Consider the following 25,032-nt stretch of genomic DNA (forward strand, 5'->3'; position numbering starts at 1 on the left):
ATAACACGTGAAATTTCCTAAATAATACCGCAGGTATATATATACCCATGTAAATCCCCAAGAATAAGTCCCCATCTAAAATCGCAACAACTTTATTTCTATGTAATTCTGCAGGTAGTAATATCCCCAAGTAAATCCCCAAGAATAAATCCCCAATTAAAATCGCAGCAACTATATCCCCAGTTAATTCCACAGGTACGTATTTCCCCAGGTAAATCCCCAAGAATAGATCCCCAGAAAATCTGGAACAATAATATCCCCAAGTAATTCCCCAAGTAAATAATATCCCCATGTAAAACCCCATGTGATTATCCCTAGCAAAACTCGCAGGTAGACTACCTAGAGATATTCATGCAGATTATCAAAGGAAAAGTTTTTATTATTTTTTCGTTCTCGTTCCTGCGGATTTACCTGTGAATATGGTATATACGGATTGAATTCCCAACTAATTTTCCAAGTGTTATTTTCGCGCTAGATGGTGCTAAATATACCTGCAGAATTTCCTGGGAATTCTGTTTTCGCAAGTACAATATTCTTATATTTAGGAATTTTAGATTTTTCCATGAAAATCTGCAAGTATTACGTGCAGAAAAAATTCTCATGTAATTGACACTTTTCTTGTAGTGGATCAACCGTAAAATCTGGAACAAACTTCCATAGTCCACAACCAAAAGGAATAGTGTGTTCCTCAGACATAAACTCTGTAATCCGCGTTAGTACCAGAATCTCCGTACCTGACCTCAATCTCTACTACGTAAAGGACCGATACATCACACGTACATAATCATCTTATGGGAGATACGCCCACAACCTTCGGCACCAAGCAACAAAAATCTGGCAAACTAAACTACAACCTTGACTTTTCAATCCCAATTCTACATCGCTCACTGCACCTATTATGTTATTATGCGAAAGTACAGGGATTTTATCATAACTCCTGAGCCACCAGTATAATAAACACTTCATTGGCTAGAAACCTTTCACTTAACTCATTATAGAAGAAGAATCGCAACCCCCAACTAACTTCACATAACCGCAGAAGACACAACCTCAAATCATGGTCGAAATCGTAATTACTTCTTCGGGACCCATCTGCACATAACTGAGCCATCAAAACGGAGTCTTCTAAATCACTTGAAACATGCAATCTACCAACCGGAAAGTCCTTGCCACAACATCTGTTTTGCCTAACATACCGAAAAAACCAATAATTTCCCCTACCATACTGATCCAGGACACTAATAAACTGACCCAACTTCATCAGATTTATATTGACTTACCTCTAAAATAATACCTCTCTTTTCCAGCACACAATGGATCTCAATCGACACTCATCCCGAAGTTCGATAATACCAAAGTCCACTCCAAGTCAAACTTAGAAATTTTTAAAATATTTAAAATGTAAACTTCCGATAATAAGCGTCGAATCACTACCGAACTATCCGATACTCAACTCGAACATACACCCAATTCTGAAATCACCCTACGAACCTATAGGAACATTCAAATCCCGATTCCGAAGTCATTTGCTCAAAAGTCAAACCTTGAACAACTCTTCCAACTTAAAGCTTCCGAATAGAGATTTATTCTTCCAAATCAACTCCGAACTTCTCGAAAATCAAAACTGACTACATGTGCAAGTCATAATATATATATATAGTGAAGCTACTCAAGGTCTCAAATCGCCGAACAATATGCTAGAGCTTAAAACGACCTGTCGGGTCGTTACAATTGATCCTTTGTTGTAGCTCTTCTTGGGATGAACATGTTCCTTCTTCATGTTCATTTATTCCGCTCTCTCGTTTTTACACTCAATATCCCACATAGAATAGTTCTCGATTATATGATCAGCTTTTCCACATTTGTAGCATCCATCAATCGCATGTTTTTAGTTGTTTTGATTTGTTGTAGCTTTCACTTCTTGAAGAATATTTTCTATCCTTACGTACTTCTTGAAGTCTTTGGTGATCATAGTCATTTCATCATCTTCTAAACCATAACCCTTAGTGATTATGAGTACCAGACTTATTTCCTTCTTAGGTAGTCCATCTTCATGGTTTGTCTCTTAAGCTCATAAGTTTTGAGATTTCCAATCAACTCATCCAAGGGAAGTGTAGCATGTTAATTGATTCTTTAGTGATATTGTTTTTTCTTTCTCAAGTGACTGGTAGAACCCTAGTTAGGATTTTTACAACCCTTCCTTCTTCAGTGAGAATCCTTCTAAGAGACCTTAATTCATTTGTCAAGGTAGTAAACCTTGGGTCATATACTGAATGGTTTCCCCATCCTTCATATCAAAGTTTTCATATTGTGAAAACAACAAAGTTCCTCTTGATCTTTTCACTTGACTTGTTCCTTCATGAGCTACTTGCAGTGTGTCCCATATTTGTTTAGCAATGGAACAACCTTGGATTTTACTGTATTCATTAAGACCAAGTCCACAAATAAATCATTTCTTGGCTTTAGCATTCTTCTCCCATTTATTAAGATCCTCAGTATTGCAGACAACTCTTGTTTTTGGAACATCCTCACCTTGAGCATTCTTCTTTAGTGTTGATAGTGGGCTGTTAGTGATTATGTCCTATAACTCATAATCTTCTACCTGTAAGTGATCTCTCATCCTTTCCTTCCTCCATGAGTAGTACTGGCTATTGAAGAGTGGTGAGCTAGTAGTGGGTTCCCCTTTATAATTTTCCGGTGGTGCACTCATCTTGATATTTTCCCAAGGTGTTAACCTCTTCTAGATATCCAACTCTAATACCAAATGACGTTTTATACTTCAATACCACAGAAGAAAGGGGGGTGATTTGTGTGGTGTCTAATTTTTACGTGCACTAGATTATCGAAGGATCTAGTTCTTCGATGCGTTCCTTATACTACAATTGCATAATAAATAATGTAGAAACTAAAGAACACAAGAATTTTTATGTGAAAAACACCCGGCTCAAAAGGTGAAAAAAAAATCACGACCTACTTCCTAGTAGGATTTTTCCCAAACACTTCACTACAACTCTAAGCCAAAAACAAAGTTTACAAACACTTGCAAACCTAAGGATTAAACTCTAACCCTTGAAGCAACACACCACAGTCTATTACGATTACTTCAAGTTAACTCTAACTTGAATGATACAACTCAAGTACCTAGTACAATTTGTTTCTAAAGAAAGCTGAAAGGTACAACTCAAAAGCTCCTACTACAATTGAACTAGAATCAAAGATAAATACATGAAATTGGTTCTTCAATCTAGTTCATGTAACTTCAGGTTCGCACCCTTGAATCTCACAGAAATTGCTCCCAAAATGCCTTGCTATTTTACTCTCAATTCTTGCTTTACTTCAATATATGTGTGTCACCTGTAAAAGATAACAAACTAATATTTATAGAGTTAGTACAATAAGGATTAACTAGAGGTCTAATATTTTACTCTTCCTTGGTGGAAGAGTTATAGTCTAGTTAAATTCAACTTCTAACTCTTTCTTTATCTTGCATAGAGTTCTTTTCAAGTAAGGAGTCTTGCTCCTTATCAAATATGCAATTTTTTCATTCAAAAAATATCATAAATAACCACATATACTTATCTCTTGTATGTGCATGCCTTTTGCTTGATTCTGGCCGTAATCGATGTACGGTGTTCATGAATCTGGTTCATGTATGTGTTCCTTTGTCAATCATCAAAACCTATACCGCTCTGTTAGCATCTTTGAATGACGGGTACCCATGACTGCCGTAATGAAGGAATGAATCTATTAAGTGGAAAAGAGCTCTCGTAAGGCCTTTCTCATCCCTTGATTATGCTGAATCAAGATTTTATTGGTCTTCTTTGACCCATGGGTGCGAATCGGTTGCTATGAAACTAGCTCTGGCTTGAAGACTGTCTTTTTCTCTATACGGAAGAAGCTGGTTCAAAGCTAAGGTATCAATCGACTTTCTTTCCGTCTTCTTTTCTGCCAAGGGTAGATGAGATGTTCATCAGCTCGAACCTCATTCTTCTGCAGTTAATGTTACGGATTAGCCTCACTCTTCAGGCTAGCAGCTTTCCTCAATATTTTCTGCCGATTGACAGCCTGTTCAACTAACCCCAGAGGATTCCTATCACCCGGCACAATATGTTTATTCTAGACGGCGATTACAGTCTCTTTCCCAAGGTCAGGCTACTCCAGAAGATCAGCGGTCTAGCCCAGTTGCTTCCCTTCCAGTCGCTTCCTCAAATTCTGGGTCACACAATGCAGTTGGAGCTAGAGACGAGGATGGAACCGTAAATGCTTTGCTCCATGGATCTCATCGGAAATGTTTGATGCTTTTTTGTGCTTCTTTGGCGACCGTGAAGTCACCGGATGAATTGCGGAGTAAATAGATCAGATCAGGACGCCCTCAAGAAGTTCGGCTGGATTCAAAGTATGGAAGACTTTTTATGAAGAAAAAGAATGTTCTAGTTGTTATGATAGCGAATGAATTACCAGAGTGCGTTGCTGCAAATGGGCCTTTCCACGAGAGATTCATGGTCTTACACTTCCGCGAAAAGGGTAAATGATCTCCAAGAAGAGAGGGTGATAGCCACTATATGGGGCTGCATACAACGAAGGAACCTCTGCTAAGAATGGAATGCATTGATTTGGGGCACTTCTTCTCCTTATTTAGCTTTCAAGTGGGAGAGGACTTCCATAGAGTCATTTTTGTTAACCCCTGCTTTGTGGTACTATCTCAGTCTAAGGCTTTGGGAGCCTTTATTGTTTCCTTTTCTCTTCGAACCGATTAGAAGGAAGGCAGTAGCTCCTCCTACATACTCGTATGTAGATCCTGAACTAAGGTATGATTGCGAACATTATTGAGGTCAGTCTTTTCGGATTACGGGTGCAACTCAACTCTTCTCCGTATGGCTTAATGCCGGGTTTGAATTCCTCCCTTTTAGTTACTGCCTCATGGGTTCTTTCATTCTCGATTCTACGAAAATTTTTATGAAAGCCTTTCATTTGCTTCTCTTCGATGGAAGTTTGATTTTACAAGACTTAGACAACTTCCTTAGACAACTTCGAGAAGACTCCCTGCCTTAGGAGCTATTTCAAATGAGACATGAATAAAAGAAGGCCGAGAGGGGGAGAGAATAGAATACTAGGGGAGAATGAAAGTGAGGCGTATGGTGCCTATACCTAGAGCGCATAAGCTCGCATTCCAAGACCGCTCAGGTGCATTTGTTGGGGAGGAAGAGGCAAGGCTGAATTAGATCAAATTGAAAATAAAATTTTGTCGTTAACTCAAAAGACAACCAGTTAAAGTAAGGTGCTGAAGACTTCCTAATTAATTGCAACGGCTCAGTTGTGAGTCTTGGTTTTAAAAGATAAGTTGAATTGAATTGAAAAGAAAGAATGAGGGGGAAATGACAAAGAAAGGGTGAAAATAGATAAATTGATTTCGTGGCTTTAGAGAGTGCCATTGATATATAGATTACAATTATTAGTCCTTTCATTTCCAAAGTTCATTGAGTACGTCTCTAGCAAATTCAGATTTTAGTTCTTCATTCTTCCCGCGTTAATTTCTTGTTGATTATTTTAGGCTATGTAAGATTTTCCAGGAAATTTTGCACACTCATCTGCAGGAAAAACTTGGGTCAGATTCAGAAACAAAAAGGCAGGAGCTTTATTAGTTTTACATTATTTGCTCCTAAGTACAAGTTGCTCTTGCTTGTCCTTGCATAAAAACAAAAACGAGGAACGAGTACTACTAGATAACATGGCTAGACTAGCGCTGCACCTCATTTGGAGATATCTGGTAGGATGCTTTACATAGGAAAAAGCAAAACCATTAAAAGTTCTAATTAAGCAGCAGCAACTCTCTCTGATGAGCGAGCTCTTCCTGAAGAACGGAAAATGAGAGTTTCCTCCCTGTTGAACTTCAGCCTCCTCGCCTCATCCCTTGAAATCTGGTATGAATTGGCAATCACATCCACAGGCAATCCTCGGATAGCGGAAGTGCGGCCGCTCAGAGTGTTGATCATGGCATTGTCATTGGTGTTGAATTCTACCCACTCACAACCTTCGGTCTCAGCGTGTTTCACCACAGCGTAGTTCTGTGGCACCACAACAACCTGCCCCTGTCGGACTCTGTCATCTAGCACTGCTTGTCCTCTGTGATCCACTATCTGGATCCTTGATTCTCCCTTTGTTATGTAGATCACCTTGTGTGCATTGGTGACCCAGTGTGGTGCCATGATTGAATCCTGCCCCATTAAATGATAGTAATCAGTCTACATAAACTAGTGATAAATAATGGTGTAAATTGTCTCATAGGGCAGGGACCCTAATTATCAACCCAAGTGATTTTTTTATCCAACTTAGCAATTGGTGACTTACTCTGTATAGAACTCCCCTGGCAGCGCTAAGACGGAGGAAGCTAAGGATGGGAAGAGTGAGGCTGTTGACAGTGGTGAATCTTCCAGCATGTGGGTTGTAGATATCAGCACGTGAGGGGTTGTCAATGTTCTGCCTGACTTTGGCGGAGCAAATGGTTTCCTCAATTCCGTTCATGCGAGGACCATATTGTCCTTGCTCTTGTCGCTCCTCCCTCTCCTCTTGTTCCTGAGAAAATGGTGGCCTCACAACTCTAAGTCCTTGCTGAATGTTAACAATGTGGCCTCTCTGGTCGTCCTGTCCTTGAAGTCTCCTTGCTATCTCCCTGTCTACGCCAAATGCCTCGGCCAAAACCTCTACGTCAAAGCCATTGAAGACATTTCCAGATTCGAATCGTTCCCTGCGCAAACTTTTGCCACCGTATTGCCCCTGTTGTTGCTGTCCTTGTTGTGGGTTTCCTGCTATGAAGAATCTCTGCAAATAATGTAAACCAGAATTGTTATTTATTAACCAACACTATGGTTCTTGCTATAGGATTTTTTTTTTTAGTATGTTCGCTGAACCTTTCCAGTTTCTAACATACCCTTGAAAATTGACCAAGTTGGTTGGCATTGTTACTGCTGTCTTCTAAACAAACAAGAACAAGCTCCTCATTTCCTTCGTTATAGGCCCAGTGAGCAGCTCCAGCAGGGAAGGCAATAATGTCACCCTGTCTGAACTGTCCAATCCTCTGATGGCGATCTTGGAATCTTGAACCTGCACCCCTTTCACCTTGCTGCATTTGCTGGGACGACTGGAAAGTTTCGGGGCATCCAGATTGCATAATGCCATAAAATCCCCGACCTGAACATTAATTACCCACGCAAAAATGTTAATCAATCAATGCAAATTAAATACAATTACCAATTATGAGAAATCAAAAATTACTAATATATGTATGTACCTCGCTCAACATAGGCAAGTAGGGGAGTGTTAACGTAGGAAGGCAACAGCATTCCCCTGGACTGGATGACGTGGCGAATTAGGGAGACGCCAGCACATTGGAACTGCTGGTTATTTTGGTCCCATAACTCGGTGACTCCAGCTTCAGCTTGAATGCGGGTGGTGGGTTCCTGAGGGCTAAGTCTATTGAGTTGGCACTCGCCTTGCTGCTGTTGGTATCTTTGCTGAGCAAAGGTACCGTGCAATACCAGAAGAAAACTCAAGGAGAAAGAGAGCCAGCTAGAAGCCATGATTATTATTGTTGTGTAGAGAAGATATTAAACTATTTGCTGATGGGAAGTGGCGAGTGGAAATTGATGGTATTTATAGGAGGGAGAGGTACGTAAGGGATTGACACATAGAGAAAACCTCTGCCATCTTGCGCTTTGCATGGCTATCAAAGCATGCTGCTTTACACCTAATAAGTATTCCCATGCATTCAGAGTTTAGGTGGCTTCATCCTTCTGAGAACAAAACAAATAGGAGTTCTGTTTGAGAGTGATTTTGTTTTAATCTAAGTTGTTTTATCCAGCGAGTGTGAAGTCCATAAACTTGACTTTCACCCTGCTGGGTAAATATCTGTACATCATTATGGAGACTTTTACCTAGTTTATATAAGTATGATTTAAGTTATATAGAATAATGGAGCAAGGAATTTGCTTTGTTGATGATGAGCTCAAATTATAATATCCTATTTTTCAAGGTACGAAATGTGTTTGCTATGACAATTACATGTGTGACTATTATTACTGTATGTCAATTTAACCTTATAGTTTAAAAAGTATACACAGCATAAATTAGTGCAGTTGAACAATTTTACCCTCAATTCCTTTCTTTATTTTCATTTTCCAAATTTCTTGTCTTCTTTGGGTTTCTTATATTTCCTTTAGTTTTTACTTTAGCACTTGACTACAGATCAACAGTGACAAAATCAGAAATTAATATAAGAGGATTCAAAACTATAAACTTAAAATTTCAATCTATAATATAAAGCCATATTTGAATCCTTTTTGCTAATGTAATAGAACTTTCCCTTTTGTTAAAGGAGATTCAACAGCTTATAACGTGTCACCAAAAAAGTTAATTTTGTCTGATTTGCACAATATGATTTTTCAATGAATGAGATTCAATTAGAAGTGCTTCCTTCAAGCTAGCTCTTCCCCTGTTGATCGAACTTTTTGATTATAATAACTTCAACTTTCACAGCCTTTAATTTAAGAAATTAACTAAAGTTTCAACACATTTCTACTAAGGAAACTATATATTTAAATACTAATGAGTTTATATTGTGTGCACTTATAATATTAAAAAAGTACTCCAGTGACACGATCTTCATGTTAAATCTATTATGGTAACTTAGGAAACAAAGTAATAATTTATTATAACCAATTAAATTACAGTAATGTAAAAATTATATACTCTATCGATATACATTGTTGGAGTATATGATAGACTTCTCATAATAATATAAGGCACAAAAAGAATAGAAGAGGGAGATAAACATTAAGCTCTTTTCATAATATATTGAAACTTCATTACTCTTTGCTTCCAAGATTACAAAGTACTTATAGGTGTCCAAGAATCAATTTAGAATCACTTTAACCTAGGAAATTCAAAAGATTATTCTAGATTTTATTCTAAACTTATTCACCTAAAGAATGCAAAACGTATTTATAGAAAATTATCCACACTATCCAGTAAGGCTCCTAAACAATTCAAAATTATATATCCAACATATATAACTAAATTCGTGCTAAATATTAGCATTACTAAGGGTCAAATAGAGTTGACTGATAATAATTTTACTGTGATGAGTTTTGCTCCTGAAGATTTGTCAGACTAAAAATGGTATGGGCTAGGTGGTTTGCTTTTTAATGTTCAGCCACATTTTAAAATGCATTTGAAAAATAATCAAAAATTATGGAATACCAGATATAACCCACATCAAATACCAAATTGCATCAAATACCAAATACCAAATTGCTTTAGCTTATTCGAATTCATGAGAATATAATTTAATGATTGAATCAACTATTGCAGAGACAGTATAATTTTTGTTAAACTTTACCAATTTCTCTATGTATTGAGTTTGAGTTAGAGATATGTCATTATAGTTTTTTTTAGTATTCCTGTTCCATAAAGGATTCAGTAATTTTCCGCACTTTGTCCTAGGACAAATCAAAGGCTTTGGACGATTTTTTTACTGGCAAAGTAAGATTAGTCCTTTGACTTTCAAAGTTCATTCAGTACGTCTAGCAAATTAAGATTAGTTCTTCACTTGGCGTCCCATTTTTATTTCTTGTAGATTATTTTTGGCTAAGAAAGATTTGCACGGAAATTTTGCACACAGAGTAGGAAAATCTTGGATCACATTAAGAAACAAAAAGGCAGGAGCTTTATTAGTTACATTATTATTTGCTCCTAATTACAAGTCGCTCTCGCTTGTCTTTGCCTAAAAACAAAGACGAGAAACGAGTACTACTAGACATGGCTACATCATATCCATTTTAGATGGACCTTCGCTGAGGAGATAGAAGGAAGCTTTCTCCACCCCTGTTCATCTTCAAGCGCTGAGCCTCGTTTGGAGAAATTTGGTAGGCGTTTGTGAGGACTTCAACAGGCATTGCTCTAATCACTGATGTGTAACCTGCAAGTTGGCTGTTCATTGGCTCACTGCTTGTCCTCCACACCACAAATTCCAATCCATTCTGTCCTGCTCTCACTGTTGAGGCGAAGTACTGAGGAACCACAAACATTTCTCCCTGGTTTACTCTGTCGTTCATCACTTGTTGTCCGCTGTGGTCTACTACTTGCACTTGTGCCTCTCCTCTTTGCACGTATACCACGCAGTGGCTGTTCACGGACCAATGTGGGGTCAACAATGCATTCTGCATCCACCAATTTAGTACAATTTTAATCAACAAAGTCATAGTAATTGAGGTTGTTTCAGTTTAATCAACCTGAGAAAATTAAACAAAGATTTACCGGATAGAGGGTGCCTCTAGAAGCACTCATGTCCATGTATTTAAGGATGGGAAGTTTTTGGCGATTGACATGGTTAATTTTGCCGGCTTGCCTTGAGAAGATGTCAGCTTGTGTTCGGTGTTCAAGGTTGGTGCGGATTTTCATTGTGCAAATGTTTTCTTCCAAGCCATTTCCGGTTGCTTCCTCCCACCATTGCTGTCCTCGTCGTGGTCGCCCTTGCTCTTCTTCAAATTCTCCTTCTTCTTCGTCGGGCCTAATCATTCTCATTCCTTCCCTCACATTCACAATTAGTCCACGTTCGCTCTGCTGCTCTTCTTGCATTCTCCTTACAATCTCGGCTGGGATGTTGAAGGCCTCAGCCATCAATTCTGTGTCGAAAGCACGGAAAATGTTCTGGAACCTCTGCCTGCTCTGTAGTCTTTGACCTGCTTGAGTTTGTTGCCTTCCACTTTCTGGTACTCCACCAGCCAAGTAGAATGCCTGCAGTCCAAAGACATAGCCAACCAATTATGAAATTGCATGAACAAAAAGTCATCAAATTGTAGAAACTAATGAATTTTACCCTCAAGTTCTGATCAAGCTGGTTGGACCGGTGGTTGAGGTCATTGACAGAGACGGCAACGAGCTCCTCCTCACCATCATTATAACACCAATGAGCAGCACCAGCTGGAAGTGCCACGACATCTCCTTGGCGAATGCGGTGGACCTTCTGGTGTTGGTCACTTCTGCGGCCTTGGCCCCTCTCTTCCCTTGGCTCTCGGCCAGCCTGGAAGGGCTGAGACTGAGATTGGAAAGTCTCAGCACAGCCAGGGTAAGTAATGCCAATCAGTCCCTGGCCCCGCTCAATGTAAACCAAGCGAGGCATGGGATGGAAATTAGGCAGGGAAAGAGAATTGCGGCGGATGACACTCCTCATGGGAGCAACTCCAGCACACTGGAATTGCTCCTCGTTCTCGTCCCACAGCTCAGTGACGCCGCCCTCTGACTCAATTCGGTTAGTGGGCTGGCTAGCAGTGAGCCTTGTTAAACGGCATTGTTGGGCTTCAGTCAGACGAGTGCCTCTCTGACCCTCCTGACGGCCTTGCTGGCCCTGAAAGTCTCTAACTGCATTTGTTGCGGACAAGAGAAAAGCAGTGAGGAGTATAGCTAAAAGGAGTTTAGTGGTGACCGCCATGGCTAATTAGGATTGATTTGTTAACTACAAAAGATGGGATGAGATTTGGAGAAACTGAGGCCTCCTTCTTATAGTGTTGGAAGAGAACTAGTGGAGTGGCCGTGTGGCATTAATGAACTCTGTTTTCTTTTGCATGGTGAAGGTGTCTTCATTTCAGCTATTGAAGGACACCTTGCAATGGTTGTTCGAAGGAATCAAACTACATGCAAACTGACCCTATACGTGTGGAAGTTTGCAGCTGCTTTGCTTCCACCTTCTCCCTTTGCACCTACCACTTGTCTAAGCTCTCCTGTTTCGCTTAATTTTTTGTTTGTTTGACATTAGCACTGAAGTTGTTTGAACTCTCAAAATACTGGGCAAGCAGCATTATTTGGGTTGGGCTCCAATATTGGATCGACAAACCAACCCTCAAATTTGGGCCTCAACTAGTTGAATAGGGGCTTTGTTAAACAATATCCACTATCCAGTAGTAGCTTCACCAGGTTAGCAGTTCTTCTCTTATTCTTTTTTTTTCTTTTTCACGGTAAACAGAGGTGTAAAGGAAATAGCCTTAAGCCAATCATATATTTAAAAAATAGATAAGCTTGAAAGAAGCACTGCATGAAGTCATCATTATTTTCAAAGACTATAGTAGATCTCCTCCTCTTTCTTTCTCTTGGACCGATAGTATTATATCTAACCGATTATTAGATTTTTTTAATAAAATGATAGATCTATATATTAATATAAAGCAGGGCTCTTAGAAAGTAATGTGTTGATGCGGAAATGTATTTTGATGGAGTAAGAAGATGCGTGTCTTTTGAAGAAAGAGATAGAGCAAAGCCTGCTAACTCATATATTGATACTGAGTTTCGGATAATCATTTGAATCATGCAAGATGTATTATTACGAGAGACTTGACACAGAAGGGTGAAATTTTTGTTAACATCATTCATTATGAATAGGATGAGAATAGAGAAAAAGAAGCGGAGATGGAGATGCACCGGACTCCGAAATGTATATTGAATGAATGTGTGTATTTGTATAGAATAGTACAACAGATTTATCATTTTTGTTATAAAGCCAAATTAGGAGGAATTTTTTCTTAGTGATGGAGGAATTAGCATGTTAGGGGGAGAGAAAGAAGAAAAGAAATGAAAGAGACGATAAATGAAAGGGAAAAAAAAGAACTAGAAATGAAAGGGAAAAAGAAAAGAAGAGAGTACGTACATTTCCTTTTCCATTGTTACCTAATCTATAACTTTTCGATAAATCTTCGATCTTCTTTTTCATCTTTTAAATTTTTTCCTTCTTCTTATTATTTTTTTTTTTGGGTTTATTTTCCATTTCTCTTTTCTTTATCGTAAATATAGGAAAATTTCAAAAAGGAAAAGAAGGTGTAGAGTGTAGATTTTACATATATATTCCTATGGCCAAAAAACACGTTTATATTTTTCTTCTTCTTTTTTTCCTAATTAGCTTTGTTCGTTTTACCTCCCTTATATGAGGAATCCCACTTAAGGATAAGACAATCGTGTTTAATTTAGAGGAGTAGGAAACTGATAATTTTTATTATTATTATTTTATTTTTTTTGTGCTCAAATATCTTTGATTAGTTTGGTTATTTTCACCTTCCCTTACCTAAATTCCCCTATTCAAAGTCACTTATGAGGGGCTTTGAATCTGCAAATGCCGTTATTTTTCATCGACGACTACGCGGCTTTTGGGGATGCTAGAAGTATCGAATTTGCTTCTTCTTTTGGTATCTTGCTCATATACCATGAGAAACTAACTACTTAGTGCTTTTTATTGTTCATATAGGTAATAGTGCTTGACTTTGGGAAGTATACTCTTTATGATGATATATGAAGAGGTATGTTCCTTTTGTCAGAAGGAGTGTTTTAGTTGGATTAGAAGCCAACTATAGTTGAAGATTTAATAGTATGATATGATGAAGTGAAAGAAATAAAGAAAGAGGGGAAAGAAAAAAAATAAAGAAAATAATAATAGAAATTGCAACTTGATTCCATAATTGAAAATTAGTGGCTGAAATTGGTGTCATGCTCTCCGTAACTTCACCAAAATCGGAATAGTTCCTCCCTCTATGTGTTATTTCCGTTTGAATTTTTAAATACCTAATAAAGTTAATATCAAATATAAACATAGAACAAGTCCAAGTAAACCACCTAGATATAATATAAATATAAGAGAAATGAACTTTCTTGAAAAGTTTTTTCTCTTCTTTCATTTTAAGAAAATCAAAGAAATGATGGAATTAGTTAAATCGCTATTTGACTGAAAAAGAATAGAGTTTTTGATAACGTTTTCCCAATAATTACGTACAGACATATGGAGAAGTATAATGTCACAGTGAACATAGACATTTCTATAGTGGTTTAGAGATTACTTAATTTACAAAAGGAAAACAAATCAAAATTTTGCTAACTATAATGACAACACAATTTTACTAACGATGAATGACGAAAACATTAAAACATATACTGTGTGTTTTTATTACTAATTGTTGTTTCTTTACCACAAAAAGATTTGTTACCAAATGGTTGTATATGTGAAGTTATTAAGCATATATCGTTGTAGTCTAAATATCATTCTTTTTGTTGCCTTCAATTTGTTTTTCGTGAAACTGAGCTAACCGTTGAAATATAAATATGTTCTACATATTCAACTTATAGAATTAAAATTATAAAGGAAATTTGTAAAACTCATTTATTTATCTTTATGACCGCTTCACTAGTTGTTATATAAATCTATAATTGTACCAAATACTAGAGTAAGTTTTCAATTTTAGAAAAATAAATCAAAAAATATCAAATTGTATTGTTAAATATTTTAAAAAATATTATATATATATATATATATATATATATATATATATATATATATATATATATATTAAGTAACAAAGAATTTGTTGACCTGAGCGGTTTTAGTTTTGATGATTGACAAAGGAACACATGCATGAACCAGGTCCATGGATAGTGTACACAGGTGACGGACAGAATCAAGAAAAAAGCATGCACGTGAAAGGGATAAGTATAAGTAGTTATATCTGATATTCCCTGAACGAAAAGGTTGCATAATTGGTAAGGAGCAGGACTTCTTACTTGAAGAGAACTTTATCCAAGATAAGGAAAGAGTTAGAAATTGAAGATAACTAGAACTCTTCCACCAAGGAAGAGTAAAGCATTAGGTTAGCGTTTGGCCATAGATTTCTAAATTTGTTTTGAAAAATCTAATTTGGGTGAAGTTTGATTTGAAGATAAAAGACATGAGTTTTCAAAAGATATATCACTTTTGTTTTTTGAAAAACATGAAATATGACTTATACCCACAAGTTCTAAAAACTATCACAAATACCTAACAGTACCTTCATCAATAACATTCATTATATTATCGCAAACCATAGTCCTGAACATAAACAAATTTGGTACAAATTTATCATTTTTATAATGAACTATATAATACACTATCAGATGACCGAGAAGACGAAGCAGCATTGTTATAAAATAATAAATGATGGGCTCTTTTATAAAATACAAAAGTTTAGGGCAATTTTTAAAAAATATAATAGTAATATTTTGGGAGCTGGTTTTGGGGTTTGAGTTTTGGGTTTGGAAAATTTGCCAAAATATGGATAAAATTTATGAACAAACATGTATTTGCCAAAAAAAAAACCAAATATATTTTGGCAAAATCTATGGTCAAACCTAATATTAGTTGTCTTCTCTTTTACAGGTGATGCGCACATACTGAAGTTAATCAAGAATTGAGAACAAAATAGCAAGGCATTTTGTGAGCAATTCTTTTGAGTTTTAAGAGTGCGATCCTGAAGTTACACGAACCAGATTAAAGAAGCAGCTCCATAAAGAGCTTTATGTGTCTTTCTTCATTTCTAGTTCAAAGTGTAGTAGATGTTTTGAGTTGTACCTTTCAGCTTTCTTAGAAGCAAATTGTACTAGGTACCTGAGTTGTATCTGTTGATAAATTAATTTATTTCAAAAGATATTTTGGAATAGTATATGGCTTCTTGCATGAAGTCATATGTCCATGTGACAATATCTTCAATGAAACTTAACCAATTGTCATGCTAAATAACAAGTGGCATATGTATGGACAAGTGTATAAGTGTCCAATAAACTTGTCTTATTGCTAGCCCTCTTTAAAGCCTATATATAGGCTCACATTATACTTGAAAAGATAGATCACAAACATTCCCTTTCTTTCCTTTCCTTCTTACACATTTTAGTCAGTATGCTTTCCAACCAAAGCTTTAGTAATCTCCATTAATCATTAGCTATTATTCCTTAATAGTTAGCCACTGAAAAATAGAGAAAACCTTTATTTTTTCTTTAAGAAATTCCTATTCTAATTATTTCTTAAGATTTGCTGGTATATTATTTAATTTTGTTGATTCGTGTATCCTCTAAATAAATAGAGATGAGCTTGTTTAATCCTGAAAAAATATTTCACATTGCTGAAATAGTTTCTTAGGACAGTGCCTAACACGACTCAAGCTAATCCGTGTGTTTCCGCTTACAAATAATATTATTACAGTATTATTATCGTTATTTTCCAGTATCATTTTCCTACAATCTAAGAAACTAAAAAACTGTCTCTCAATAAGACTTGTTCAAATTTTTCATACCACTGCTTAGGAGCTTGTTTAAGGCCATAAAGAGATTTAATTAATTTACAGACTTTATTTTCTTATCCAGGAATGACACAGCCTTCAGGTTGAACCATATAAATTTCTTCTTCTAAATCATCATTTAGAAAAGCAGTTTTGACATCCATTTGGTGGATAAAAAGCTTATGGATTGAAGCTAAGGCAATTAAAACTCGAATAGAAGAAATTCTAGTCACTGGTGCAAATGTATCAAAATAGTCTATATTTTATTTTTTAGAAAATTCTTTTGCTACTAACCGAGCTTTATATTTATCTAAAGATCCATCGGGATTAAATTTCTTTTTGAAAATCCACTTACAACCAATAGGCTTTGCACCAGGAGGTAAATCAGTTAAAATCCATGTGTTATTTGTCAAAATAGAATCGATTTCAACTTTTATTGCTTCTTTCCAATAATTAGCTTCTGAAAAAGATATAGCTTCAAAATAATTTGATGGTTCATTATCGACAAGGAAAGTTTGAAAATCATTTCCATAAGAAAAATATTCTTTCTCTCAGTTCCTCATTAGAGGTAATTTCATTATTTGTTTCAACATGTGTATGAGAAATTTTATCAGACAGTGGAAGAATATGTTCAAAGAACTCTGCATTCTTTGTCTCAATTATAGTATTACAATCAAGCACATCACTTTTTAGTACAAGAAATCTATATGCAATACTATGTTTAGCATATCCAATAAGCATACAATCAGCAGTTTTAGAACCTATTTTTCTCTTTTTTTAGGTTCAGGCAAAAGAACTTTAGCAAGGCAACCCCACACTTTTAAATACTTCAAGTTAGATTTATAACTCTTCCACAATTCATAAAGAGTTTTGTCGGTTCTTCTATGTGGTATTCTATTTTGTAAGTGACATGTAGATAAAATAGCTTCACCCAACAAATTATCAGGAGCATTAGAACTAACTAACATAGAGTTCAACATCTCTTTCAATGTTCTATTTTTCCTTTCAACTACTCCATTTGACTCAGGTGAATAAATGTGTTTATACTAAAGTGGTAGACAATGATTATGTGATAATATGTCTGTATGTTGATCACATGCTTATATTTGGTACAAATTTAAATATATTGCAAAGTACAAAATTATTTCTGTCTGCTAATTTTGATATGAAAGATCTGGGTGAAGTAAATACAATATTGGGAGTTAAAGTTATAAGGAGTGAAGATGGAATAATGTTGTCACAAGAACATTATGTTGATAGACTTTTTAAGAAGTTTGAATATTTTAATGTCACACCTGTGAGCACTCCTTTTGATGCTAATTCTTAATTGAAAAAGAATAATGGTGACCCAGTTTTTCAGTCTAAATATGCTCAGATTATTGAATGTCTGATGCATTTAATGAATTTTACAAGGCTTGATATAGCCTATGTTGTGTGTAGACTGAGTAGATATACTCATAATCCCAACAGAGAGCATTAGTCTACATTAGCTAGACTAATGAAATATTTGAGAGGAACCATGAATTATGGTATCCTATATAGTAGATTTCCTTCTACTTTAGAAGGGTACAGTGATGCAAACTGGATCTCTGATTCAGATGAGACAAAATTCACTAGTGGTTATATATTCACCCTTTTGTGGTGGTGCAATATCGTGGAAATCAGCTAAACAGACGATCATTGCTAGATCGACTATGGAATCAGAGTTTGTAGCTCTAGAGTTAGATGGTTCTGAGGCTGAGTGGCTAAGAAACTTCTTAACTAATATCCCTTTAATAAAGGATGTATTGCCTCTTGTGTCTATACATTGTGATTGCCAAGCGGCAATAGCTATAGCAAAGAATAAATCTTATAATTGTAAAAGTAGACACATGAAATTGAGACATGATGTCATAAAGCAGCTGCTGAGATATGGAATAATTTCCATTGATTATGTGAAGTCAGAAGTTAATTTGGCTGATCCTTCGACTAAACCTGTGGAAAGAAAATTAATTTTTCAAACCTCAAAAAAGATGGGGTTAAGGCCGCCATATTGTCAATAGAGATGGTAACCCAACCTCTGTGATTGGAGATCCTATAAAGTAGGTTCATGTGGGTAATAACAAGTCAATATTGACAATGAAGCACTAAAAAGAGTGCTTGACTGCTATTAATTGAGAGGATGAATTATAACTCTTAATAAAATCCATATTCCTTTAGGATGGTGTATTTAAAAGCAGTATACACTTGATGAATTCACCTATATGAGAGTGGAGTTGGGCCGCTCCTATGAGATTTTGGCCTAGTCTCTAGAGCTCTCATGAATAACCAGGCACGGGCATGGCCTATTGGGCGCAAAACCGCGTTGAACAGCAAAATTACCTGGGGTCAAAATGTGATTGATAAAATCTCTGACTTATAATAAGAATTATTGGTTCATAGAAATATTATATTTCACCAGTAATTCTGTGAGTTAAATTTTATTGATCTAATTTGGTTCATAGTCCAAAAGACACCAAACCTATTACATTTGGACCATACAAATCCAGCAAATCTTACTCTCTTATTCATTACTCCTACATTCCTAAAATATCTTTTGATGTGGGGATTGTTGATAAATTAATTTATTTCAAAAGATATTTTGGAATAGTATGTGGCTTCTTGCATGAAGTCATATGTCTATGTGGCAATATCTTCAATGAAACTTAACCAATTTCATGCTAAATAACAAGTGGCATATGTGTGTGGACAAGTGTATAAGTGTCGAATACACTTGTCTTATTGCTAGCCCTCTTTAAAGCCTATATATAGGCTCACATTATACTTGAAAAGATCGATCAAAAACATTCCCTTTCTTTCCCTTCCTTCTTATACGTTTTGGTTAGTATGCTTTCCAATCAAAGCTTTAGTAATCTCCATTAATCATTAGCTATTATTCCTTAATAGTTAGCCACCGAAAAATAGAGAAAACCTTTATTTTTTCTTTAAGAAATTTCTATTTTAATTATTCCTTAAGATTTGCTGGTGTATTATTTAATTTTGTTGATTCATGTATCCTCTAAATAAATAGAGATGGGCTTGTTTAATCCTAAGGAAATATTTCACATTACTGAAATAGTTTCTTAGGACAGTGCCTAGTATGACTCAAGTCAATTCGTGTGTTTTCGCTTACAAATAATATCATTGCAGTATTATTATCGTTATTTTTCGGTGTCATTTCCCTACAATATCATTCAAGTTAGAGTTAACTTGAAGTAGTCGCAACATCCTGTGGCGTGTTACTACAAAGGTTAGAGTTAATCTTTAGGTTTGCAAGAGGTTGTAAACTCGAGTTGTTTTGTTCAAGTTAGAGTTAACTTTAAGCAGTCGCAACGGCCTGTGGCTGGTTGCTACAAGGGATAGAGGTAATCCTTAGGTTTGCAAGAGTTTGTAAACTCTGTTGTTGGCTCAGAGTTGTAGTAAAGTGTTTGGAAAAAATCCTACTGGGTAGTAGGTCGTAGTTTTTTTACCTTTTGAGTCGGACGTTTTTCACGTAAAAATCCTTGCGTCTTTACTTTCTGCATTATTTATTTCGCAACTATAGTGTAAAGAACACATAGAAGAACCAGATCCTTCGATAATTCAGTGCATGTGAAAATTGGGCATCACACGAATCACCCCCTCTTGTGTGGTATTGAAGTATAAAACATCAATTTATTTTTTCCCAAAGCCTTGGGATTATGAAAACGACTACAAGGAACCATTGAGACCCATTACGGTGAGTTTTGTTTTCCTTCAAGCTTTAGTGATGGAGTACTTCAACTCGGATAGCATGTGATTTTATGCTTGTTCTGGAGTCCTTAAGGAATTATGGCAAAAATAGAGTGATGAATATCACCAGAAAAGAAAAATAAGATAAGAACGCAAAAATTGATTCAGAGAACAGAGTTATGCATTCAGCCGTTTTATTTTATTTTTTGAGGGGTATCATCACTAAGAAGGAGTGCTGCTTTAGTCTTAGCCTCAATGAGCATGTCTTTATTTAAGTCCAACAAACTTATAAGGTTGGTTATAAGGGTGGCAAGTGGGTCGATCCCGGGCATAAACGGGTTAAGTAGTCCGGTCCAAACGGTTTCGGTCCCGATCCCGGGCCGGTCCCAAATTAAACGGACTAAACGGTCCCGGGCTAAATGATCTTTTTGTAGGGACCGGGACCGTTTGGTCCCGGACTAAACGGTCCCGGCTCGCGGGCTAAATGGGCTAAGTGGGCCCAACAGATTTTAAAAAAATAAATAAATAGAAATTAGAGACAAAAGGATGTTAAAAATAATATCTAAGTCTAAAGACAAAAATATTATAAAGAGATATGCCTTGTAATTTTATTATAGCATTAAAAAATATGACAATATCTTTCTTAGTCTTCATCCCCCTATGGAATGAGCACAATAAGGTGCTAATACCACCATTGAGAAGAAAACGAAACTAATCAAAATGTGCCAAAATATAAGTTACATAATACATACTAATTTTTGTTCATACAAGTTACATGATATCTCTTACAAATTTCATAAATCTATCAAGGTCCGGAGGAATTTCCGTTAGTGGTGGCGGAAAAGTAGCTTGGTCATCGCCACTTCTGGGCGAAGCAACATCCTCCGCAAGTTCAGCTAGCATTTCTTCGTAAGCTTCGTCTTCATCTGGTTGTGATTCAGCAAGTTCAAAATTTCTTCTTTCCGACCGGATCCAATCTCTGAAAAATACTGATTTTTCCAAGCTCTCCCTCATAGACGCTCTATAATCACCGCGTTGAAGGCTTGCTTGACTGAAAGCGCTCTCTGATGCCACTGTGAAACTTGAATAGTTAAAATATCTCGAGCCATCCTTGAAAGAACCGGAAAGTATTTTTCTTTGTCCTTCCACCATTCCAAAAGATTAAAGGAGCCGTCGGGATTCACTTCCTCAATTCCCTGCGACAAATATACTTCAAGCTCATTTAGTTGTGAAAATTCACTACTACTAGAACCTTGAGAACCCTAAACCCCACCCAAGCACTAAGTGCTCTTACTCCCGCAATTCTTTTAGATGATTGAGAATCAGAAGAAGAAGGAGTTGGAACATTTGGTCTAGCATGATTTAATGCAACTTGATAAGTATTAAAAATAGTTTGAGTATTTATTCTAATTGTGGCTATTGCTTCCGGAAGTTAAGACAATTCCTCATCTTCAAGTGCTAAACCATTATAAACAGTTTCATACCAAAAATGAGGACCTCCTAATTTCACACAAGGATTTAACAAAGCAGAAACATCATAAATAGGGGAAATAGGAAAAAACTATTTTTAAAACTTTTTTCTCATAGAATCAATAGCAAGTTTATAAATTTTCCCACCCTCTGAAAAATGAGCAAACAAATTTGCAAGTTCTGCAATATAAACTAAACAGTTAGAAATAGTAGGATAATATTGCCCAGAAAATTCATTTGTAGCAATATTAAATTTTTCTAAAAAATCTATAAGTATTTTAACATTAGCCCAATCCCCATTTGTAAGGTGCCCATCATCATCACTTACATGTGCATTAAATGTTGAGTTTATGGGGTTTCTATATTCATATGCAACAACCAAACTTTCATACATGTAATTCTATCTAGTTGGACAAGGTTTAGGAACCTTTCTTTCTCTTAGGACAAATTCATCGCATCTTTTAAAATATTCTCTAGGCCTACTTCTACGGTTTGAATAAAAAAGCCAGTTAAGAGCCATTTTAACTTTTTCAATTTCAATATTTAAAATTCTCATACCATCACCCACAATTAAATGGTAAATATGACAAATACATCTAACATAAAAAATATCACTAAATGCAGGATTTAGCATTGTGGTAAGCAAGGCTATAGCATTTGTGTTACTAGTAGCATTATCCATTGAAATTGACATTATTTTATCACTAATGCAAAAATATCTACAAATATCTGTAACTGTGCTAGCAATAAACTGACATGTGTGACGTGAATTAATTATTTTATAAGAAATAATGCTTTTTACATTATCCAATCCTCATCAATCCAATGACTGGTAAGAGTAAGATAATCACAGTCGTTACCACTTCTACCAATATCAGTTGTAATAGCAACACGATAATTTATATGAGTAAATAAATAGCGCAAATATTGTTCATATTCATGTTTATATTTATAAATATCTCTCTTTACGGTTGTGCGAGGAAAACCTTTATAAGTAAGATTAAAAGTTTTTCTAATATAATGCACAAAGTTATGGTCAGAAGAAAAACCATAGGGTAAACACATAACAGTTACCATTTTTGTCAATTCTTCCCGATCTTTTTTGGATCATAATATAAAATACCACCGGTAACAGTGTTAATTCCCGGTTAAAATTGATTTGAACCGGTACTAAGGTCAATCTGACTATGAGTAGGTAGACTTTTCCCCTCGGCCAAAGCTTTCAGACGAAGATATTTCACTTTATCTTGAGGGTGTTTCAATATGTGTCTAGCCAAAGTCCCCGCCCCCCCCCCCCCCCTCCCCGATCCAAAATATTTAAAAACTAACTTCGTGCCACAAGTTTTACACTTAGCCTTATTTTTTAGAATTAGTTGAGTAAAAAATGGCCAAACGGGAGATGTTTCCGTCTGTTTGCTAGGTTGTCTAGAAAAAGTAGGGGTAGTAACAGGAGTATCAGATGGGGCATCATTTGGATTAGCAGGGTTATCACTAGTTGGGTTAACATCAGGAGCAGGACTAGTTGGTGTATCATCATCCGGTTGAGTTTCATCAAAATCTATTTCCTCGTCATCATTTTCATCAATAGTTGGATTAGAATAAAGAGCATTCATTAATTCATGGTCTAATTGTTCACCAACTCTAATATTATGGCAAAATTGACTTTCAGTAAATTGTAATAAACTATTATCGCTATCAAGAATAACAGGTGTAGGACAGATATGGAGTTTGGTTCGGGGAGCCCGGGGCAGTGGAGGAGGAACAGATTGAGCACTAGATTCGTCATTCTTGGATTTTCTCTTATTTTTACTAAAAAGTTTTTTTAAGGAAGCTATCTTAATTAATAAAGTAATAGAAAATAAATAAAACAAACAAAATTATAATATTAAAACTTAAGAGTTGAAACGAGTTTACCGAATTGACGAACAACTTGTTAAAAATTGATTATCGTTGAAGACTTCAATTCACCAACTTCACAATTGTTTCACGAATTGTAACAACAAAGTAAGCAATAGTAGCAATTATAGAAGAAAATTAGAGAGAAATTGATGATTTTGTAAGAAAAATGAAAGAATGAGGGGGTATTTATAGTTAAAAATAGGGAAAAAAATGTAATTATAAAAAGTTTGGGATTAAAACAAAGTTGGGGGGTTAAATGACTATTTTATAAATAGCCAACGACTATTTTTGACAGTCCAACGGCTTTATTTAAAATAATAATAGTAATAATAAATTATTTTTTTTAAAAAAAATATAGCTATTGGGACCGTTAGGCCCGCTAAGGGACCGGTCCAGTCCCGGTCCCGGTCCCTGGCGGGCCAAATGGTCCCGGGCCTGGCGGGCCCAAAGCATAGGACCGGCCCAGACCCACTAAAACTGGTCCATACGGTCCTGACCCGTTTAGCTCGCGATCTCGAGCCGATCCCCGGCCTAGACCGGCCCACTTGCCGGCCTTAGCTGGTTACCTTTGTACCTAACGGTGATATTGAAATGAAAAGTGAAAATAATACTAAACTGTAATTGACTTGTACTCTAATTATAGTTAAAATTCCACACGACATCACTTTAGAACTTTCGTCCCACCAAAGCTCTCAGTCTCACTATTCACATGACTACATCACCACACAAAATTTCTAAAGAAAAAACAAAATGGTAATGTACTACTAGATTCTTTAAGTAACTTATGCCTGCTGACATTGATTCAACTTGATCTCTTAGCAAACAAGAATCTTGCTAGTTGCTACTGGATAAAAGCAAAGGACAAAAAGATTTAAAAAAATAGATGGTACAGGGAAGAGGGGAACAAGAAGAGGGAGGGGAAACCGAAGGTGTAGAAACGGATGAATCTTGTAAAGTTGGAAAATGGTCCATACACGGTTAAAATCATTGCCTAAGATTCGCTCTCAGCACTTTAGCATAAGTCAAATTTAAAACTCCTAAACACAAGATGAGTTTTTTCTTTAATTCTCTTATTGAAATTGATGTCTCCGTCACTACTTATTGGGCCCATTTTGTATATTTGAATATTTGGAAAAATATATTCACAGTGATTTGACGCTCCTTACCACAAAAATATATTGAGTGCAGTCAATGTTTAAAATTCTAAATCCGACTCCTACCTTGCATGCAAAGAAAAGAATAAAGAGTTATGCAAGAAGATGGCTTTACAGCCTGGGGCATCAGATAAGATAAGTTAGAGGAAGTCTGCGGAAAAGAAACGCACTCGTGAATCTATCAGCCTTTTGTCCTCATCTTTTTGTGTCAAACTATAGCGTAAAATTTAAGCCGTGAATTATATTGCAACAACTTTGTGACTTTTACTACTACTACAGTACCACTACTACTATATCTTAGGATCTCACCCTTTCAAGCGAAAGAAGAGCTTTATTCACAAACAACTATCTGAATTTTGTGTTGCTTCAAACACCATGGCTTGGTTGAACTTGCAGAGACTCCTACCAACTCGGAAAATATGGAAGCTCTTTTCGACCAAGTTACAAACCAAATTCCACAAAGTACTCAGTAAATCCAAAGTCATTAAGAAATCCAAGAATCCAAATTCTTTCAGCAAAGCTAGCAAGAAATTAGCACCGTGGCCAGCCTTTCGAGTTCAATTCAAAACCAAGGGCTCAAACAAGTTCAAACACAAGTCAAAGTACAGGCCTACTCTTAAGTGCCCCAAGAAAGCAGCACCTGTATATATTGATCAGCTGTTCAT

The 25,032-nt window shown here is 36.1% G+C and overlaps 2 protein-coding genes across 2 annotated transcripts; both read right to left on the minus strand.

The window, feature by feature from the left end:
* Positions 1 to 5,611: 5,611 nt before the first annotated feature.
* On the minus strand, positions 5,612 to 7,613 carry LOC107779270 (11S globulin seed storage protein Jug r 4-like). Its single transcript, XM_016599696.2, has 4 exons — positions 7,289 to 7,613; positions 6,929 to 7,188; positions 6,349 to 6,819; positions 5,612 to 6,215 (listed from the first exon to the last, which is right to left on the minus strand). Exons 1-4 carry the CDS (start codon positions 7,575 to 7,577, stop codon positions 5,814 to 5,816), a joined length of 1,422 nt encoding a protein of 473 aa, XP_016455182.1. The 5' UTR covers positions 7,578 to 7,613; the 3' UTR covers positions 5,612 to 5,813.
* Positions 7,614 to 9,698: 2,085 nt separating this feature from the next.
* On the minus strand, positions 9,699 to 11,559 carry LOC107779352 (11S globulin seed storage protein 2-like). The gene is made up of 3 exons (XM_016599793.2): positions 10,874 to 11,559; positions 10,312 to 10,791; positions 9,699 to 10,214 (listed from the first exon to the last, which is right to left on the minus strand). Exons 1-3 carry the CDS (start codon positions 11,483 to 11,485, stop codon positions 9,834 to 9,836), a joined length of 1,473 nt encoding a protein of 490 aa, XP_016455279.1. The 5' UTR covers positions 11,486 to 11,559; the 3' UTR covers positions 9,699 to 9,833.
* Positions 11,560 to 25,032: the final 13,473 nt, after the last annotated feature.

The sequence above is a fragment of the Nicotiana tabacum genome, chromosome 19 (assembly GCF_000715075.1).
Source record: "Nicotiana tabacum cultivar K326 chromosome 19, ASM71507v2, whole genome shotgun sequence".
Classification (NCBI taxonomy): Eukaryota; Viridiplantae; Streptophyta; class Magnoliopsida; order Solanales; family Solanaceae; genus Nicotiana; species Nicotiana tabacum.

Bases quoted from the DNA above. Each gene is read 5' to 3' on its own strand.
- LOC107779352 (XM_016599793.2), bottom strand. From the start codon at position 11,485: ATGGCGGTCACCACTAAACTCCTTTTAGCTATACTCCTCACTGCTTTT. The intron at 10,792-10,873 runs GTAAAATTCATT...TTTGGACTGCAG, and splicing joins AGCTTGATCAGAACTTGAGG to GCATTCTACTTGGCTGGTGG. The intron at 10,215-10,311 runs GTAAATCTTTGT...TGGTGGATGCAG, and splicing joins CTAGAGGCACCCTCTATCCG to AATGCATTGTTGACCCCACA.
- LOC107779270 (XM_016599696.2), bottom strand. From the start codon at position 7,577: ATGGCTTCTAGCTGGCTCTCTTTCTCCTTGAGTTTTCTTCTGGTATTG. The intron at 6,820-6,928 runs GTATGTTAGAAA...CATTATTTGCAG, and splicing joins AACTTGGTCAATTTTCAAGG to AGATTCTTCATAGCAGGAAA. The intron at 6,216-6,348 runs GTAAGTCACCAA...TTAATGGGGCAG, and splicing joins CCAGGGGAGTTCTATACAGA to GATTCAATCATGGCACCACA.